Source organism: Carassius gibelio, chromosome B17 (genome assembly GCF_023724105.1).
Source record: "Carassius gibelio isolate Cgi1373 ecotype wild population from Czech Republic chromosome B17, carGib1.2-hapl.c, whole genome shotgun sequence".
Lineage (NCBI taxonomy): Eukaryota > Metazoa > Chordata > Actinopteri > Cypriniformes > Cyprinidae > Carassius > Carassius gibelio.
The window spans coordinates 2,041,763-2,063,735 of NC_068412.1; the positions used below are offsets into that span (position 1 = coordinate 2,041,763).

Consider the following 21,973-nt stretch of genomic DNA (forward strand, 5'->3'; position numbering starts at 1 on the left):
TATATAGTTTGAGTGAATAAGAATGTGAAGAATTCATTCCCCACCACTGTTAGTGTGCACAGAGGTTGCATGTTTTGAGTTTGCTATTTGATTCCAAGCACAACTACAGCATACATAAGCTATGTTATTTTTAGTTTGTCACATGCAAGATTAACATGATTTTTTCTAACCTACACTGCATGAGTCACAAGTGTTTTGTCTCAGTCCTTTAATTGAACAATAACCTATTACCTTTACTATTTGTCTGGGTTAATTGTGCTGTAAATGAACAAACTATTATTAAACCTACTGTACCTTTCAAAGGCAAGAGAGTTATGTATTAATATTTTATTAAAGGGATAGTTCACCCAAAAATGAAAATTCTGTCATAGTTTACTCACCCTCTAGTTGTTCCAAACCTGTATGAGTTTCTTTGTTCCGCTGAACACAAAGGAAGATATTTGAAAGAATGTTTGTAATCAAACAGATCTCGGTCCCCATTGACTTCCATAGTAGGAAAAAATATATACTATGGAAGTCAATGGGGACCGAGATCTGTTTGATTACAAACATTCTTTCAAATATCTTCCTTTGTGTTAAGCAGAACAAAGAAACTCATACAGGTTTGGAACAACTAGAGGGTGAGTAAACTATGACAGAATTTTCATTTTTGGGGGAACTATTCCTTTAAATTAGCTATCATTATGACAAATGGCTAAAAATCATACACTGTATTTTTTGCACAAAACCAGCCCACCTTTTGTCCCTCATTTCATAGTGACAAAGTTGGCAACCCTACCCACTGTTACAACCTGCACCAGGGCCCCGCTAACCCCAGCTATGGCCCTGTGTAATGGCTATAGCTGGCCATAGTAATTTTTTTTGGCAGTGACATAAATTTGGTGATTTGCTTATGGTGTTCATTCACATTCTTTCTAGATTATTTTTTAGAGTGATCAAATGCATTTTAAATAATTGCTAAAAGCTTGATTGTTAAAAAAAATGAACTTTTCACAACAACCACATCAGCAACAAAAACTAATTGTACCGTTTTATTATTCTGACACAAAATGACCAGCTAACATTTATTGATAGGAAAGGATGGTGAATACGAAAAACGGAAAAACGCATTCGACAATTTCGGACACGGAGTGCAAAGACCTTACACTTTAACCTTAATCGTAATCTGACAAAACATAGATCGGAGGAGTATCTTCCAGCCTTATGCGTCATCGCAAGTTTCGGCCAATGGAGATGGAGGCGTGAGTGTATTCGAGTGTCCGATTGGTCAAACGTTTCTGTTTCAACACAGACGCGATATAAGTGTCAACAAAATAAGCGTGATAGAAAAACTCAAACAAGACAAGACAGGAGATTAATTCATATCCGGAAGACGAACCGTTCACGTGGTGTGATAATTCATTATGGTGGACAGTATTTATCGTACACGCTCTCTTGGTGTAGGTGTAGTTGGTCTTCCTGATCAGTATGCCGACGGTAAAGCAGCGAAAGTGTGGCAGCTGTACATCGGAGACACTCAAAGCAGGACAGAGGAGTACAAGTGCTGGTTGCTGTCCCTGCTCAGAAAACATGGGGTACATAAGGTGTTGGATGTGGCCTGCGGCACAGGGTATGACCTAACATGTTAATAATAACTATTATAAAAAATGAAAAATAGAAAAAAATGTATTTAGCCTTATAAGTGGATATATTTGTATTAAAAATGCTTATCTGAAAAGCATTAGAACGTAGAACCGAATGCACATCGCAGTTTATTTGTTTTACTCCTCGATATGTTGCAACCATAGACAGTATACAGACGTTGCAACGCATAAAGTCTCTTGCAACAGCGAGATGGCGCGGGCAGCTGGGACCGTCTGCAAAGTTTATCTAAAGGATAAAACGATTAATGTTTTCCCACCAGAATGTTTTTTTTAAATAAACAAAACAAGAGCAATTTGTGCACTAATGTTTTGAAAGATATAAAGACAGACACTTATAACGCTCACTTGACTTTAAAAATGCAATCAATATTGTAGACAAAAATTGTGGTTATTATTATATTATTACTATTAATTAATATATTCATAAAAAACAATATTAAAAATCATTATCATTCCATAATACAGTGGTTGTGCAATAGGCAGATTTTAATGTTCTTTGTTTTCACACAAGTATGACATCTAAAAGTAAGCACTATTGAAATTAAAACCAATCAATAAATTCATTTAAAATTAATACACTCTTCTGTATCAACATCAAGGTGTGTCTTGGTTACTGTTTTTTATTTGTTTCAGTCCCAGTGTCATGTGTTGTTTTCTGTTTAGTACCTGTCTGCCCTCATTTGGTTAATTTCCTGTTCTCATCATTTGTTCTCACCGCCGTCGGTGTATGAATGAGTGAGTGGATGGGTGAATGTGAGGCAACTTGTAAAGCGCTTTGGATGGCCATGTGGTCTGTTGAAAGCGCTATATAAATGCAGTCCATTTACCATTTACCATTAGTTAATCTTCTGTCATTTAGATCACCTGTTCATTGTTTTTACTTATCCTTATCACCTATCTGCCCCTTGTTATCTTTCTTATTTGAGTTAGAGCCCGTTCTGCTCTCCTTTTTATTGGATTATTGTTATTTTGTAATGGTCAAAGTGGTTAATGTTTATTAAAAGATTCCTTGATCTACACTCCTTCGTGCGCATTTCTAAAACTACATACCGTATGACAGAATCCAAATTACAGAAGCAGGGCCAGCCCAGGCTCTGTTGGTGTAATATTTAATTTGCATGGTATATTTTACATAATACATAACAGTATCAATCTAAAGGGGATGGTTATGGGGGATTCTTTTTGTCATTTTTTGAGGGAAAAATTCATCCCCCTCATCGCCCCTAACATTATTTTAATCAGTGTGATGATCGATCAGTGTTAAAATAGTTAATTTAAAAAATAGGGCTGCATAATTAATTGAAATGGAATCAAAAATGTGATTTGACGTGATTCGATTTGACATGTATCTTTCAAAGAAGCACGGCGTGATCAGCAGTGAATCTCCATCTGAAGGCCAGAGGGAGCTCTCGCGCTGAAAATCCAAATATGCCCCAAAGAAGAAACCCAGGAAAAGCCTATCCTGCAGCTGAATAAAAAGATTTAACTGCTTTCATTGATTCAGTGGGACTAATAAACACATGACTATGACAATATATGATTTATATATTGATGACTTCTTATTATTATTTTATATTCAAATAAAGTAACATATTTATAATGTAGTGCCATTATCACAGCTTAGAATACTATGAAACATTTTGCGTGCCTTATTCTGTGTAAGAAAAGCATCATCTCACAGAAGGATTTATTTAAACACTCGACTGATGTTATGAAGTGAATTTGGAGTAAAAGCATGTTATTAAATGTGGTATTTTCACGTGCTCTCAGATGGAACAGTATTTACTACACAGAGCCGTAGTTCACTGAAAAGCTATGCAAACAGCTGTCATTATCGGGAACAATTTTTTCGATTTCATAATCATGCAATGAAATCGTCTACATTTTTCTTTTTTGCTTAACTTGTTAGTCAACTACCGCTCTTTGTAGTAAATGCTGCTTGATCTGAAATTACTGCTGATTACAGAACCGGCTTTACTAACAAAATGTGCATAACAATCGTGTTTGATAAATCGTGCAGTCCTAGTCAGAAATTATTTTGCTTAAAGGGTTGGTTTCAAAAATGAAAGTTATGTCATTAATAACTCACCCTCATGTCGTTCCAAACCCGTGAGACCTTCATTTATCTTCGGAACACAGATATTTTACATTTAGTCCGAGAGCTCTCTGTCCCTCCATTGAAACTGTGTGTACGGTATACTGTCCATGTCCAGAAAGGTAAGAAAAAACATAATCAAAGTAGTCCATGTGACATCAGAGGGTCAGTTAGAATTTTTTTAAGCATCGAAAATACATTTTGGTCTAAAAATAGCAAAAACTACGACTTTATTCACCATTGTTTTCTCTGCCATGTCTGTTGTGAGAGAGTTCAAAACAAAGCAGCTTGTCATATCCGGTTCGCGAACGAATCATTAGATGTAGCCAGATCTTTTTGAACCAGTTCACCAAATCGAACTGAATCATTTTAAACGGTTCGCGTCTCCAATACGGAGATTCAAACTTGCTTTTGGCTATTGAAAACAATAACTGTAACGATCTGAAATTAACAGCAGTAACTGCACAGTAAGTAGCCTACATTCAATACAAACATAGATTGTACAGACATCAGCATTTAGATTTTGTTTTTGAATTGGGTTGAAACTACATAGAACTGGCCTTAAATAAAAGATTAACTGTAACCATGTAAAATTAAAGACAATAACTGCATTCTACAATCCAAACACCACAATCAACACACATTCAATTAAGATGTTTCTTAATCAGCATTCAGTATTTTAGTTTTTAAATTTGGTTTAAAAAAAAAAAAAAAAAGGTCTTTACCAGTGAGACTAAATAAAAGTATGCTATATAAATACATTTTCCAAAATGTTAAAATCAAATAAAGTTGGTGCAAATAAATCAAAGATGCAAAGTGTTTCATTCATCCAATAAAAAAAATTAAAAAAATAAAATAAAATAATATATTATATATATATATTAGTGCTGTCAATCGATTAAAAAAAATTAACTAATTAATCGCACAATTTTTTAAAATTAATCGCGATTAATCGCGATTAATCGCAATTAAAAGACTGAAACTTTTTGGATATGTAAATGTAAAATGTAAATAATTAATGTAAACTCAAGACAAAGAAACTATTTAAATTCAAAATATGATTGTTTATTGGAATTTTTGTTTAACTTGTAACACAGATTTTCTCATGTAAACAACATACCTGCAATAAACCATCAATATCCTCCAAATTAACTGTTGGCTTGAAAGCCATATTTATTACAGAAATAAAACCACAGGCATGTAAGTACCATTTGAATTTCAAAACAATCAATGCCAATAAAAAACAAAAATGATTTCCATGTTGAATTCTAAGTGGACTGCAAAAAAATTCCAAAGTATAGTCATTGCCAGTGCTTTAAGTGGGCCAGTATGCACCAGTACTCAGTACCGCCACTTCCAAATATAGCTCTTGAGCATACCGCCACCTCTCCGTAAGCCCAGAACGTGCTTGTAGCGTACCGGTACGCTCATTTGGACATCTGTTTTAATAGAGGTTTTAATCTTTTACCTGCACTACCGATTTTCAGAGCGCTATTCACAATGCAAGCTTCCTAATTCATCCCACCCAGAGCAGAAACTACATTACCCATTCACCCTTAAGTTATACAAGTGAATAGCGCATGTGTCGCTTTTCCCACTGTTAAGTGTCAACAACTCAACGTGGCCGGAGAAGGTGTGTGAAACTCGTGAGTTATACTAAAGCAAAATCTTGAGTATTTATTGTCTGATAAACATTAAAAACTGTCTGCGGAGGTTGAGTCGTCCTGCAGCCCCCGCTGGCTGCTCATTGGCTGCAGCATCTTTTTTCTAAGTTCTAAACAAATACCGTAGACGGCAAGGCACAAATTTAGATATTCATTTATCTAATTAATCAATAGCCTATGCACAAAGACAATATGATCTTTTTGTTCCCTTTTTGTTTTAAAGCTTGATGAAGAGAGAGAGCGCAAGTTGCTGCAGCTGAGGAGGACAGTGATACGCGCGTACAGGAGTGATTGACAGTTCGCGGCACTGTGTACAAAAAATACTCCGCTACACAATTATTTCGTTATTTTTGTTTAAGCTTATTAACGTTAGCGTTACAGAAAGGTCTGATTTACGCACTGTTACAGTCATTGTTTTTTTTTTTTTTTTTAAACAATGACATTAGAGTTCATGATTTTAATGTTGCTGTTTCTTGTGGCAGACTAAATGAAGAGTAATGTTTCTTGTGGCAGACTGAAGAGTAATCCGGCAGAGTTTTATACTGAAACTTTCCGTCTAAAAGTCCTTCCTTGGTCTTATCCATATTTCTTTGCACGTTGAACACACATAGGCCACAACTGGAAATAAAAAAAACTGCAACCGCGTTAATTGCGTTATTTTTTTTTAACGCGTTAAATATTTCAAATTAATCGAATGCGTTAACGCGCTAATTTTGACAGCACTAATATATATATATATATATATATATATATATATATATATATATATATATATATATATATATATATATATATAGGGTAATGATTCACATCTATATATTTTTTACTTGAGCCAATGAAAAAGTGAATCATTACCCTAAAATGTTTTATTTGGATGAATGAAACACTTTTTTTTTCAGTGTGCTACAGCAGGTAATTTTTAAATCAAATTAAGTCTATGTAATTTTAAGGTAAACTAAAATGATCATCCTAATGCAGAATTGACATTTATTTCTGGCTTTTCAAATGTGTATGCAAGTTCTAATAAAAAATAAAAATAAAAAAAAAAATAAAACATTTCAGTTTTGTCACAGTTTAGTCCGTCTCGTTTCTCATCCAACACGTGAGAAGTTGAGCTGAACATCCCTTCACGGTCTACTCGTGTTCAGGAAAACGCGTGCTTGCTAGAAATAGAACCGACGCCTATTTTTACCGTGACACGCGCGCGTGCTGGAAGCGTTTCCAGGCAAAATATAATAGGAAAATGTGTTTATATGTAATTTTGTACACAGATACATATGAATTCCTGATATTTTGATATTTGAAAGTCTATAGGTTGACATAAATTCAGATATAAATGTAATTTAAAAAATAAATAAATAATTATCGATTTTCAAATATTGCACCTGTCAAACAATCTATTTCGCCGTCAATACTTTTGACGGTGTCCTTTATCAGTAGGCGTAGGTGTAGGTGTGTAAAAAAAGTTGATATTGTTGTCATGAAGACAAGAGCCTGGTCTGTCAACGGTCTCCCTCCACAGCAGCAGCGCACCAGCGCTACGCCACTGGTTGCCACCCTAGGTTCTTTTTTTGCTCAATCCTGCCAATATCACTCTGCAAGGAGAGGATACAGACCTTTTAACTGAGATGAACCTTGTATCTTCACCTGCCGAATGTGTGCACAATCTCAGCAGCGAAGATGAATTCTGCATTCTCTGTGACACAGTTACAACAATCACTAAAAACACACCTGTTTCAGCAAAACGGAGGTGACAGGTGAACAAGAACCTGACGGAATAGTTGAAGAAACAACTGGAGCCAACATCATTGATAAAGTGGAGCTACGCAGGCTGTACTTCAGTGCTTTGGATCAGTGGCATAGCCACCTCAAAATAGATACAGAATTATTTTTTATAGTCTCAATAAAAAATGTTTAATTAACTTGGATATTGTTGTTTACTTAGAAAATATAAATATTTTTAAAATCAACCCTTTCACGCGTAAGTTCAAATATTTTAAATGACCCCTTGTTTCCATGGCGACGCATCATGATTGTCACGTGACACACAGCAGCCACAATAACTAACAGATATATCGCTATTCGTTTTATTTAGTTTTTCATTTTTTATTAAAATATATATGCAAACTTGCTTACCATGTCAACTATCTGATATTACGATTCTTCTTTATAAATTATCTTGATCTATAACGAGATGAGCGCTCAGCCGGATTTAACGTACAGCACTTGAATTCCCCAGTTTCTCCCGAGCTACATGAAAGTAAGTGGCTGTTGAACTGGGCGAAGAATAGAGTAAACTTTATTGTTCTGCTATGCGTGTCTGATATATGACTAAACACGTCGGCAAATTACATTTGATTCAATAGTTTTTGCTGCTTCCATAGACATATGTGTGTATTTTACAAACTACCAATGTATTATTTTACTAGTGATTATGTATATTTAAATGTATGAAACCAAAATAAACATTATGTGGTTGAAAACACTGCATATAAATTGTAATATATGACAAGCTCTGAGCGCGTCCGTCTCTGGCTCAGTGCCAGCCAAGGCGCCAAAGCTGTTTGAATCTGGCAGTTCTGTGACGTCACTGAACATTCTAAATCATACTCTCAGGGGCACAGAAATAAGAATCCAATATATGGTGCAATAATGCTAAAAATGTTAAAATGTAATTACATTTTAAGTTATTTTTGTTAAAATATATCTGCCGTGGAGGTATGCCCCCCCAGTGACACAACGAGGCCCCCTCATTTTGTATGTCCTGGCGCCGACCCTGGGGACAAGGCTATGTTTACCACTGTGTGGCATCCCCTCTTCTTTTTATAATAGTCTGCAAACCTCTGGGGACAGAGAATACAAGTTGCTCAAGTTTAGGAATAGGAATGTTGTCCCATTCTTGTCTAATATAGGCTTCTAGTTGCTCAACTGTCTTAGGTCTTCTTTGTCACAAATTCCTCTTTATGATGCGCCAAATGTTTTCTATGGGTAAAATATCTGGACTGCAGTCTGGCCATTTCAGTACCCAGATCCTTTTTCTACGCAACCATGGTGTTGTAATTGATGCAGTATGTGGTCTGGCAATGTCATGTTGGAAAATGCAAGGTCTTCCCTGAAAGAGACAACATCTGGATGGGAGCATATGTTGTTCTAGAACTTGGATATACCTTTCAGCATTGATGGTGCCTTTCCAGATGTGTAAGCTGCCCATGGCACATGCACTCATGCAACCCCATACCATCAGAGATGCAAGCTTCTGAACTGAGCGCTGTAACCACCTTGGGTTGTCCTTGTCCTTTAGTTCGGATGACATGGCGTCCCAGTTTTCCAAAAAGAATTTCAAATTTTGATTTGTCTGACCACAAAACCGTTTTCCACTTTGCCACAGTCCATTTTAAATAAGCCTTGGCCCAGAGAAAATGCCTGCGCTTCTGGATCATTTTTAGATATGGTTTATTTTTTGACACAAAGATTGTTCCAGATTCTCTGACTTTTTGGATGATATTATGCACTGTAGACTCTTTCCAATTATTCTCTGAGAAACTCCTTTCCAATATTGCTCCACAATTCGCCGCATCATTCGTGGAATTGGTAATCCTCTGCCCATCTTGACTTCTGAGAGACACTGCCACTCTGAGAGGCTCTTTTTATACCCAATCATGTTGCCAATTGACCTAATAAGTTGCAAACTGTTCCTTCAGCTGTTCCTTATATGTACATTTAACTTTTCCAGCTCCTTATTGCTACCTGTCCCAACTTTTTTTGGTATTAAAAACTATTAAAATGTTTTGTGATTATTCCTTTAAAAAAATGTTTGTTTTATTTTAGTAGTAGGCTATGCACATTCTACTGAAAAATAGTAATAGGCACAATTTTTTCAAATCAAACCATTCTTTTATTTTGATGGGTTGCCGTGAATATCTTTACAGTTCTGTGCATGTGAAATTATGCTAGTTTTACTCAAATTAAATGGCAAAATGCTCGCGAAATGACTCTCAGAGTAGTTCTGGAGATGTTGTTTTTATGTATTTATGTCCTCATTAAGTGAGACCGCAGACGCTCCTATTTAAATTGACTTTTGTGGCTTAAAGGGGGGGGGGTGAAATGCTATTTCATGCATACTGAGTTTTTTACACTGTTAAAGAGTTGGATTCCCATGCTAAACATGGACAAAGTTTCAAAAATTAAGTTGTACATTTGAATGAGTATTTCTGTTCCAAAAATACTTCTTCCGGTTTGTCACAAGTTTCGGAAAGATTTTTTCGAGTATGCCTCTGTGTGACGTTAGATGGAGCGGAATTTCCTTATATGGGTCCTGAGGGCACTTCTCCCAGAAGAGTGTGCGCTCCCGTGTAGCACAGCACTGGGAGCACAACAGACTTCACTGATCAGAGCGAGAGCGTCGCGAAATGTCACAAAAGGAGTGTGTTTTTGGTTGCCAGGGCAAGACAACCCTGCACAGATTACCTAAAGAGAAACAGCATTAAGGGACCAGTGGATGGAGTTTATTTTTACAAAGCATCAACGGAGTTGTTCAAGTGTTTGTGTTTGTTCCCCTGCATTTCGAAGATGCTTGTTTTACAAACAAGGCACAGTTTGATGCTGGATTTGCACATCGTTTATTTCTTAAGGATAATGCAGTCCCAACGAAAAAGGGTCACGATCGTGTGTTGGAACCGCAGGCGGTGAGTAAAACTGCTTCAAATATCTCTGTGTTGTTAACTTAGCTATCGGCGTGTAAGCACATCAAGTAAACAACATGCAATGTTGTCATCAAACTGCACTTTGCTCATGTACAGCTTAAAAAAAAAAAAAAAGACGACAAAGTGGAACTTAGGCATTTTCCAAAACCGCTAAGCAAATATATACAGTTTCAGTACTTACCACATAGAGACGCTGTTGCTGATGCTGCTCTTGTTAAATTTCAGCCTCTGGATCTGATTCTGGATCATAAATATACGCTGAATCGGACTGTTAGCCATGGTTTGTTTTGGTTGGTTTTGTCCTCACGTAATGTCACAGCTTCCAAACGCTATCAGCGCAAAAGCTTACTGGCGCTCGTGATTCTTTAGCTCTGCCCACACGTCACGCCTACAGACGCTCGTGTTTTTCTGGGAAAAATCGGTATAGACTATCTTTCTCTTATGAATATAATAAAACTAAAGACTTTTTGGAGTTATAAAGGATGTAGTACTACTCTATAGGTACTCAAGATTAACAGGAAATTGAGTGAAAACGAGCATTTCATCCCCCCTTTAAGATTAACATATACTAGTCGATATTGCGATTTCATATAAGTGTAATAACCTACTTTTGATTAGTTTTATTAAAAATTTGACAAATTCCATGACATTCCTTGTCAAATTGTGAAATTCGTGATTCCGTACTTATTTTCCGCATCATGGAAATCATAAGGTCCTAAACATAGTCCTCTAGGGGGCAGTGTACCGCACTATGAAAGGCTTTGTGAGCTATTTGCTCATTCCTTACAAACCACCATGTAAATGTCGTTCCATGAACCAGTAACACACCCCCCTTAGAATTTGGACAGATGAGCATACTTATTAGAAATGACATTTCAATAGAATGTGGTGTGCTATAGTTGTGCAAATTCAACCAATATCTAACTGTTATTCTATGAACCAGTAACAAGATACAGCCTGTGAAGATGAGATAAAATGCTGTATGTTTACAAAAATTATATGTTAAAGGGGTCATATAATGTTGCTATTTGGTGTAATGAAATGTGTTTAAACGGTTTAAGGTAAAAAAAAAAAAACACATTATTTCACAGATACATTATTGTTTCTCCTCTATGCCCTGCCTTCTGAAACGCATACATTTTCACAAGGCTCATCGGTCTGAAAAGCGAGGTGTGCTCTGACTGGCCAGCCTTCCAGTGCTTTGTGATTGGGCGGATACCTCAACCGTGTGACGGAAATGTTATGCCCCTTAACATATTGTGATGCCCTGTCCGACCGAAGCAACGAAACATAAAACCTATTAGAAACATTATCTGAACAAGATTTCTAGTCGTGTCCTCTTTTGGAAGGCCAAACAAAGTAATTTAGATTTCTCAATGAAACGGAGTGAGCGGAGGACAGCTTGAGTGAGCAGAGGCGGGCAGGCTTAAGAACAGCATGAATGGCGGATTCTACAAAGGGGTGTCCGTTGGGCTTGCGGCAGCTACATATGACGACCCCGGGACTGGACTCTGCTTTGTCCACAGAAAGCCGATCTGGCGGTCCACAGTGAAAAGTTGATATTTCCTTAGTGACCATCACAGATCAGCTTCAGGCATGACAAAGAGGATATCACCCTCTTGGAAGGCCAAACAAAGTAGTTTCGATTTCACAGTGGAACACACAGCGTCTATACGACATGGTGACGGGGGACAACAACAATACTACAACTAGAATAAAAGTTATGCCTTCTTTCTTTGCATGAACATCTGGGCGGCCGTTTTTGTGGGGTTTGGTTCGTCTCTTTGGATTTGAGACTTAAGTCTTCGCAACTTTACAGATATTCATCAACCAAGAGCTTGTAACACTCTAAAGAGAAAGGAAAAAAAAAAAAATTGCATCATATGACCCCTTTAATAGGTTTCAGTTTGACTCGATAGCATGTATTCAGATTTATTTTTTACTCAATAGCATGTATTCAAATTAATTTTTATGAAAGTAAAAAAAACATAGAAATGTGGTTCTATGAACCAGCAACAAGTCACACTCTTTGAGGTTTAAAGGTTTAAACATTAGTTAGTGTGTAATGTTGTTGTTAGAGTATAAATATTATCTGTAAAATTCTAAAGCTCAAAGGTTCAATGCCAAGCGAGATATTTAACAGAATTTGCCTACATCGAACGACCAGTTTGGTCTACATCTCTCTACTTCCTGCAGTAATGATGTCACTAGAACCGTTTTTTGACTAATCTCCGCCCACATCTCCGCTTGTCATGGCACTTGTATACTGTTGTTGTTCTCTTGTTGACCTGACTGCTTCTATTGTTCTCATTTGTAAGTCACTTTGGATAAAAGCGTCTGCTAAATGATTAAATGTAAATGTAATCATTGGCATGTTTTTTATCTTTTCTTTCATTTCGGTAGCTTTTGTTGGGCTATAGTTTCGTGAATAAACTAACATCTAAATGTTCTTTTATGAACCAATAATAGCAAACCTATTAAACTGAGATTTATTATTTATACATTTAGCATTTAGATGGAAAAACTGTGCTTTTTGCTCTTGGTTTTGCATTTTGCAGACAGTCCCTATCCTGCATGTTTACATTAAAAGGTCTGTTAGTTACAATACCTTAAAGGGAATGTTCACCCAAAAATGAAAATCTTGTCATTAGTTACTCACCTGTCATTAATTACTCAAATCGTTCCAAACCCGTATGATCTTTGTTTATCTTCAGAACACAAATTAAGATATTTTTTATGCATTCACAAAGTTCTTTGACCCTCCCTTTGACAGCAAGGGTAATACCACGATTCAGGTCCTTGATGTCCTACTACATTTCTGGACCTTGATTGTGGTAGTAACCTTGATCTAGATCGATCGATCTATCTATCTATCTATCTACACACACACACACACACAGTGAAAAATAACAAGTGGTCATGACTTTTGCTGAAACAAAGGCTTTGTGTAATTCAGCCAAAATGCCTTAAGGCAGTGGTTCCCAACCTTTTTCATCTCGCGGCCCACACAACCAAACACATATGTTTGCGCGGCCCACTTCAAAAAAATTAACTGACCCCCCTATTGTTGGGTTAATAACTTAGTACTCAGAAGCCAGATTTTAAACTATATGTATTGAATAAACTAGGGCTGTGCGATATGGAAAAAAAAAAAAAAAAAACTATCGCGATTTTTTGATCAATTTTGCAATTGTGCTTTTACAGTCATAAATGCATTCAGGATTAATTTGAAACATATTTCCAAAAGAAAACCAATCAGAGCTTTATCAAAAAGTTGTAATATCTCTAGAACAGACATAGTGTGTATACAGTATGTGTATGCGCTCAGCAGTGAGAGCGCATAAATATAACGCGAAAGCACATTAAAATAATGCACGAGTGCGAATCTCTCTGTACGCAGCAGATTTCCTTTGCTCTGTCACAAAACCGGTCGTGCTTGCTCAGATACACGCTGCTTTGCGAGGAGAGAGTGTGCACACTTAAAACGTGTCTCCTCTCACTTAAACTGCATCCTGTTCACTAACAAATTCACTCTATGCTCGTGTGTTAGACATGAATTATTATCGCACGTTTTTATTTCTAGCCTTTTACCGCAGTGAGAACGCTCTGATCCGTCAACATTGGCTCAGAAAAAAGGCGCATCACAGACAGTGTGTGAACCTGGAGTTAGGCATATGTGCACGCTCAAATCGTGATTTTAGGACGTTTTCTTTTAATCTCACAGCCCTAGAATGGACTGGAAATGAACAGAAAATAATTGGCGGCCCACCTGCAATACCACCACGGCCCACTAGGGGGCCGCGGACCACAGGTTGAAAACCACTGCCTTAAGGTTTAATGTCCAACCACATGACCCAGATTTCTGAACCAATTTAAAGTTGGTTTAAAGTTTGACATAGATTGATAGATAGATCTTCCAACTCTGAGCGGGGGTGTGACCTCCGCCTGTGAGAGGAGATCTATCCTGATGGGTACCTCCCATGGAGTGCCGTCAAAGAGAGAAATCAGGCCAGAGAACCATACCCAGCCTGGCTAGAAAGGGGCTACTAACAGCAGCCGGACTCCAGTGGAGCTGGAGCTTACGCAGCGACAAGGAGCTCCCAGCACCGGGCCCTTGGACAAGAACCAAGGTCTCCTCCATGTCTAAGTTATGTAGGACCTCTGTGTGAACTTTAGCATGCAAAAGTGGGTTTCCCCTCGGGAGAACCCCTTGGTCTTGAGCCACCACTGTAGGCTTCTCATGTACAGCAGGCCAAGAGTTTTCATGTTGGACATAGCTGCCATCAGACTCAGCAGTCTGGAACTGCTTGACAGTGAGTGATCGGCCTTCTCTGACTCTCGTGACTATGGTAAGGATCGACTCGATCTGTTCTCTACTTTCTTCTCAATGCCGAACCGCCATCCGCTTTAATTGAGCTAATATCAACCAATCATTGATGTGGTTGAGTCGTGAAAGTGTGTGGTGAGAGTGCAAGGCCAGAGGATGAACCGGCATTGGTATGCCCTCCAGGGGTCCTGAGCCACAGCATCAGGATTCTCAAAGCTGAAGTCTCCTTTTAAAAATTATGGTCCTAGACCCACATTGAATGCTAGGATTGAGAACCACAGAACGGGCTTCTGAAAGAGAGCAGGCTGTGCGATGTGGACCAATTTTTTTTATTGAATTGATATAGATTTTAATCACAAGTTTAACACACACAGACATGCTTTACAGTAATAAATGCATTCAGTATGCATTTGAAACATTTTATTTATTTTTTCAAAAGAAAACCAATTAGAGCTTCATCAAAAAGTTGTAACATGTCTCTAGAACAGACAACTCAAAATAATAAGTAAAGGTGTGACAAACTTTTTAGACGTGGCAAAAAAAAAAAAATCTGGTGTCCAGGGATTTTTTTTTTTTCATTCTTGCCATGCATTGGTCATAAAACTCATTGTAGCTGTGCCTCAGGTGTTGAAATAGATTTGTTATACATTATACAGGTTCACACCTACTCCGTTTGCAGTGCGTAGTATACAGTACGTGTATGCGGAGCAGAAGCAGCAACGAGAGTGCGTTATTGTAACACAAAAGCACATAATACGTGAGCACAAATCTCTCCGCTCACACACAGATTTCTTTTGCTCTGTCTCAAAACCAGACGGGCCTGCTCAGATACACGCTGTTCTCGCCCCAAGGAATGCGATTACTTAAAATGTGTCCTGTGCACTCAGAAGTCTCTCTATGCTCATGAGCTAGATATTAATTCTCTTCGCAGCTTTCTATTTCTAACCTTCTCTGTTCACCTCTTTTACCATGTGCAGTGTGAACACTCTGATCCATTAATATGGGCTCTGAAATAATATGCATTACAGACAGAGCTTGTAAACCTGGCGTTACGCCCAGTCTGTTCTGTTCTCACACTCCATTTAGGCGTGCTACATTATGTCTGGTTCAGATTGCAACACCAAACTTGCGTGTAATACTAGGGGTGGCTAGGATTACAGATCTTACCTCTTTAGGAAATCCTCTGGTTATTAAAATGAAAAATATTGCATTGAATCAATTGAGTTGCACTATACTTTTAAATAATTATTGTAGAAATGCATATAGAGCATTTAAATCATTAATAAAAAAAATATTTTAAAAGTTAATGAATTTTACAGGTAATATCATTTTATACAATCCTTTTTAGAAATGTTTATAGATCATCAAAATGATTTTTTAAATGGTAATACATCATGGAAATTGTTGGTAACAATTTATAATAAGCTATTTTTTGGTTTACATTAGTTAATGCATTAAATTACATGAACTAACAATGTACAATCTGTTTTTTAGATTATTTATTAATCCTTTTTTTAATGTTAGTTAATCCTATCATTAAAAATATTCATGTTCATGTTATTTCACAGTACATTAACTAATCTTAAAACAAAACTTTAAATAACATTTATTAATAAATAACGTATTAAAATATTTTAACTAAGCTTTGATTAACACACACACACACACACACATATATATATATATATTAGTGGTGGGCATAGATTAATTTTTTCAGTCTAGAATAATCTCGGTCTTCAGTCTCTGTAATCTTGGAGTTAATCTAGATTAAAATGGCTCATTTGAATTCTGCCGAAGGCATTCAGAATATGTGTGCTACCCAAATAAAATAATGACTAAAAGTAACGTTAAGTCTTTGAGAAGGGGTTTCTCAAGACAGGTGGTGCATTAGGCCAGGGGCTCATCTCCTGTTTCCAAAATGCATCACAAACTGCTGTAAGCAGAGAAAGCTGTAAATGAATTCCACATTGCACAAGGTGCAAACAACTTTACACCTGTTTCACACATAATCCGTCTGCAGTGCGTATGAATTTCGTATTTTCATACGCACCTATGTTGATGGATTCCAGCATTCACGCAGTTGCGGTCCGTCAGTGCGTTCCAGGAGTGGTACGTCTACAGCAGTGCAACGATTGTTCACGTACCGAGTAGCGGACTGCAAACGTTTCCAGTGTGAAAGCACAATCAGTATGAGTCTGTACTGCTTCTGCACCACATACACAATGCAGACGGATTATGTGTGAAACAGGCTTGCGTCTTGTCGAGGTTTCCATTGGGAAGCTTCTTTTTAAGAAAAAAAAAAAAAAAAATTCCCTGAAGCAAACCCGACAGCTTCAGCTGCATCCATGTTAGCATGTCACATTTGATGTGGTAATTTCACAGTAGGCATATACACAGTTTTAAAGACTCGTTCTCGCCCCCTACATATTCGGCTAGGTATACATCCGCGCTAAAATATCAAGGTGAAAGTCATCAAAGATCTCAACCCAACTTTGAGGATAGATTAACAGCGATATATTGTTTTTATCGGCCGATAAGAGTCTCACGTTAACGCAGCACGTTAACGCAGATAATGGCCCACAACTAATATATGTATATATATATATATATATATATATATATATATATATATATATATATATATATATATATACAGAGCTGGGAGAGGGCGAGGTGTGTCAGAATTGTGCTCAGAAGAAATCAGTAAAAGATATTGGAAAATGGAATGGAACCTGTTTTTATACAGCCTATGATGGGAATGCAGCCTTTAATCACTGGACGTTCAGACATCATTTACTTTTTAAAGAAAGACACGGAAAAATTTCACTATTCAGTGTAAACTCTGCCTACCACGGATTAATTTGTTGTCCATGGAAATCTTTGACCTAGCAAAGTTAATTGCTGGGAATTTCATGTTCTTTAATATATTTTTGTAATGTTGATTTTTCTTCATTGTTACTACCTTATGCACTTCAAGTGTTTTGAGATGAAATATTTGACCTGGAAATTGTCTTTATTAGCAAGGGCTTGACATTAACGCTTGTCCGGGACAAGTGGAAGAGAATTTTACTTGCCCGAACGGACAAGTAACCTGATAAAAATTTTAATAACAAACAATAACTAGGGCAGCACTGAAACTTTGGCAAACTTTGGTTTTATTACTTTAGTGTAAACAGTGACTAATAATGGATAATGTATTAACAGTTAACAGTGACTATTAGGAGTCAAAGTTATAGTGCCACCAACTGGCAGCAGGAATTGTGTCAATTTCAAAATGCTTTGAATTCAGTATCTTATTTTTACTCGATTTGCTTCCAACTTCATCAGAATAATGTCAATACACAGCCGATATAAATCTGCTGGGGGATATTGATATCTAAAAATATTGTTGCCGTGGCAACATGTCAAACTTGAATACTTTTCAGGTGATTTTGAGGCAGATAACATGCTTAGAATTTCATGAAACTCAAAACACATATCAGCATTAATGATAGATAGACACTGGCAAAAGTTCATAAAAAGGTGTGGAAGAGGCACTCTATAGCACCACCTTTTGTCACTTTTGGGTTAGTTTTAGCTATAGACGCCAAACTCAGTACATAAATTGTTCTTATCAAGACGGACAACTTTCTAATTATCAGCTACGACCAACAGGAAGTCAGCTATTTTGATTTGAATGTGGATTTTTGGAAAAATATAGCTGTGAATTAATGCATACTGCTCAGAGGAGAGTTACAGTATACACACAAAACTTTGTCTACATGATGCCAAAACATTGAGGAACTTAAATTGCAAATTAATTTTAGATAGCTTGAATGGTTTTGTCATGGTGATTTTTTTTAAATAACAGTAAAAAGGTAATCATTAATTGACCTGCATTTTTAAATTGCAGCTTCTGAACACTTCAAAACATTTTTTCATCCAGATAAGTCATTCTAAGGAAATATGCATAGTTTCACAACTTTACAACACTGTTTGGATAACAGAATAAAAAAAAAAAAAAAAAAAAACTGTCAGACATCTGATCTTTGTCTCTCTGCCACTGCCCTGTTTGAGTTTTGGTGCTGAGACTTCCATTTTCTGAGAGAAATTGCGCCCCTACAGGAGCAATTCCTCTGATTGAAAGGGAGGAGTCTCCCTTAGTTTCACTTTTAAATCTGATAAAAATACTAATAAATACTTAGATTTAATTCACACTGACAGGCTAAACCAACATACCTGGTTATTACCTCGTCAGGGCTCATTAATAATTGATGTCTGGCCAGATATACGTGAGAAAGACAAGAGATAAATCACTGCACTTATCACCAGCGTGTCGAGTCATGAGCTCATGACAAACAAATTTATTCTTGTTTTATAGCTTTTAAAAAAAAAATATTATGGTGATATCACACAATCCACCAATTAGAACACACCAAGAGCTAAATTCAGATGTTCGTAAGGGGTAAGGTGTGAAAATAAAGACTATTTGACAGCGCAAGACTGTCTAAGGGCAGAATAACATCGACTTCTCGAGCTCCAGGAATCTGATTCAGGCTTTTGTCGTAAGAACAGACACATCACGAACAAGATTATTTCGAAATACATGATGGCTTGGTGAATATAAAGGAAAACAGCCACGTGAACATAAACTTTTGAGAAATAAATCTGAAGTGTATCATGATTTGAATATTAAGTGACCGCATTTACCAGCTACTTTTGTCTTCAATTTTAATCTATAAGAAAACAGAAAATCATTCGTCTTGGCTGCTTTTTTTATTGTGTATGTAGTCATGTATTTATTATTATTATTATTATTATTATTGTTTTTCTCTAACAAGAATTAATCTATATTTAATTAAATTGATGACATTTTATTTTACATGTGATTTGTCCATTTCTACATCTAATCACCTAAAAACCTAAAACATTCTCTATTATATTATTGTTAGCAATTTCTTTATCGAAACTCCATCAGTGACAGAATGGAGAAAAAAACCTAGGCAGAAACCAGGCTCAGTCGGGGGGCCAGTTCTCCTTTGACCAGACGAAAACAGTAGTTTAATTCCAGGCTGCAGCAAAGTCAGATTGTGCAGAAGAATCATCTGTTTCCTGTGGTCTTGTCCTGGTGGTCCTCTGAGACAAGGTCTTTACAGAGAATCTGTATCTGGGGCTTTAGTTGTCCTGGTCTCCGCTGTCTTTCAGGGATGTAGAGGTCCTTTCTAGGTGCTGATCCACCATCTGGTCTGGTTATTAAAGCAGAGTTTTTAGGTCCTATAATTAACACCTCTGTTTTTTTTTCAGAATTTTGCAGTAAGATTACTCGTCATCCAGTTTTTTATATCGACTATGCATTCCATTAGTTTTTCAAATTGGTGTGTTTCACCAGGCCACGAAGAAATATAAAGCTGAGTATCATCAGCATAACAGTGAGAGCTAACACCATGTTTCCTGATGATATCTCCCAGGGGTAACATATAAAGCGTGAAGAGTAGCGGCCCTAGTACTGAGCCTTGAGGTACTCTATACTGCACTTGTGATCGCTATGATACATATTCATTCACTGCTACGAACTGATGGCAGTCATATAAGTATGATTTAAACCATGATAATGCACTTCCATTAATGCCAACAAAGTCTATGCAAAAGAATGTCGTGGTCAATTGTGTCAAATGCAGCACTAAGATCCAATAAAACTAATAGAGAGATACACCCACGATCAGATGATAAAAGCAGATCATTTGTAACTCTAAGGAGAGCAGTCTCAGTACTATGATACTGTCTAAATCCTGACTGGAAACCCTCACATATACCATTTTTCTCTAAGAAGGAATATAATTGTGAGGATACCACCTTTTCTAGTACCTTGGACAGAAAAGGGGGATTCGAGATTGGTCTATAATTAACTAGTTCTTTGGGGTCAAGTTGTGTTTTTTTGATGAGAGGCTTAACAACAGCCAGGTTGAAGGTTTTGGGTACATATCCTAATGATAACGAGGAATTAATAATAGTCAGAAAAGGATTTATGACTTCTGGAAGCACCTCTTTTAGGAGCTTAGATGGTATAGGGTCTAACATACATGTTGTTGGTTTAGATGATTTAACAAGTTTATACAATTCTGTTATAGAATATACAGTTATACATTTTATACACTGTCTGATGTGATACTGTAGCTGACGGCTGAATGGTTGCAATTTTATCTCTAATAGTATCGATTTTAGAAGTAAAGTAGTTCATAAAGTCATTAATGCTGTGGTGTTGGGAAATGTCAACATTTGTTGAGGCTTTATTTTTCATTAATTTAGCCACTGTATTGAATAAATACCTGAGGTTATGTTTGTTTTCTTCTAAAAAAGAAGAAAAGTAATAGAATCTAGCAGTTTTTAATGCTTTTCTGTAGCATAGGTTACTTTCCCGCCAAGCAATACAAAATACCTCTAGTTTTGTTTTCCTCCAGCTGTGCTCCATTTTTCGGGCTGCTCTCTTTAGGGTGCGATTATGCTCTTTATACCATGGTTTCAAACTGTTTTCCTTAACCTTCATTAAGCGTAAAGGAGCAACTGTATTTAAAGTGCTAGAAAAGAGAGAGTCCATAGTTTCTGTTACATCATTAAGTTGTTCTGAGGTTTTGGATATGCTAAGGAATTTGGATAAATCAGGAAGATAACTTAAAAAGCAGTCTTTTGTGGTAGAAGTGATGGTTCTACCATACTTATAGCCAAAATTTTAAATTCTACTTCTTGTTACATGAAGTTTGCACAAAACTAAATAATGATCTGAGATATAATCACTTTGCTGTATAATTTCAACACTATCAACATCAATTCCATGTGACAGTATTAAATCTAGAGTATGATTTCGACAATGAGTAGGTCCTGAAACGTGTTGTCTAACCTCAATAGAGTTCAGAATGTCTATAAATGCTGATCCCGATTAATCTTGTTCATTATCAACATGGATATTAAAATCACCAACTATTCAAATTTTATCTGAAGCCAGTTTGCGCGCGCTTCAGGAAGCACAAACGGGAAAGCGAGCGGGAGCGAGTCAGACTCAGGAAGCGCGGATTTCGAACACCGTTGCATAGCATCCATCTGGCAAATCTACGCTCTCTACCCAACAAAACGGACAAACTCCTTCTGCTCTCTCTCACACTCTGCTGATCTGTGAAGACCATGTCTTTTCAGCAGGTCAGGTCTGCCCCAAAAGCTCGTCCAATTGTCTATGAAACCTATGTTATTCTGTGTGCACCGCTTAGACATTAGACAAAATAAACTTGTTTGTTATATTATAGACAGTTACAGTAGTCTATAATAAATATTAACAGGTTTTTATTCAAGCTTCTTAGAATGCTTGAAGTAGACTTATTTTTTTAATGTAAATCCTAAAAAAATTAAAAATAACATATTTATTGAAACAACATATTTATGGAAAACAGCCATATTTATGAAAAGGTGCTTAACCTATATATATAAAAAAAAAACTATGAATGAAATTGTGGTTTATTTTTAGTAATGACCATTTTTGTTGTCATGAAAACCTTCATTACAATGCAAAATAA

General features: G+C 36.7%; 2 protein-coding genes across 3 annotated transcripts in view; one reads left to right on the top strand and one right to left on the bottom strand.

Moving 5' to 3' along the window:
- LOC127975855 (uncharacterized) overlaps positions 1-21,973 on the bottom strand; it is a 1,007,983-nt gene that overhangs the window by 926,696 nt on the left and 59,314 nt on the right. The window lies entirely within an intron of this gene.
- Positions 1,277-21,973, top strand: part of gnmt (glycine N-methyltransferase) — a 127,591-nt gene continuing 106,894 nt past the window's right edge. The window contains exon 1 of one of the 2 annotated variants that reach the window (XM_052579865.1): positions 1,277-1,609. In XM_052579865.1, the coding sequence (XP_052435825.1) occupies positions 1,404-1,609 (206 nt within the window). In that variant the 5' untranslated portion in view covers positions 1,277-1,403. The remainder of the gene's footprint in view (positions 1,610-21,973) is intronic. The other variant, XM_052579864.1, reaches the window with a different exon arrangement.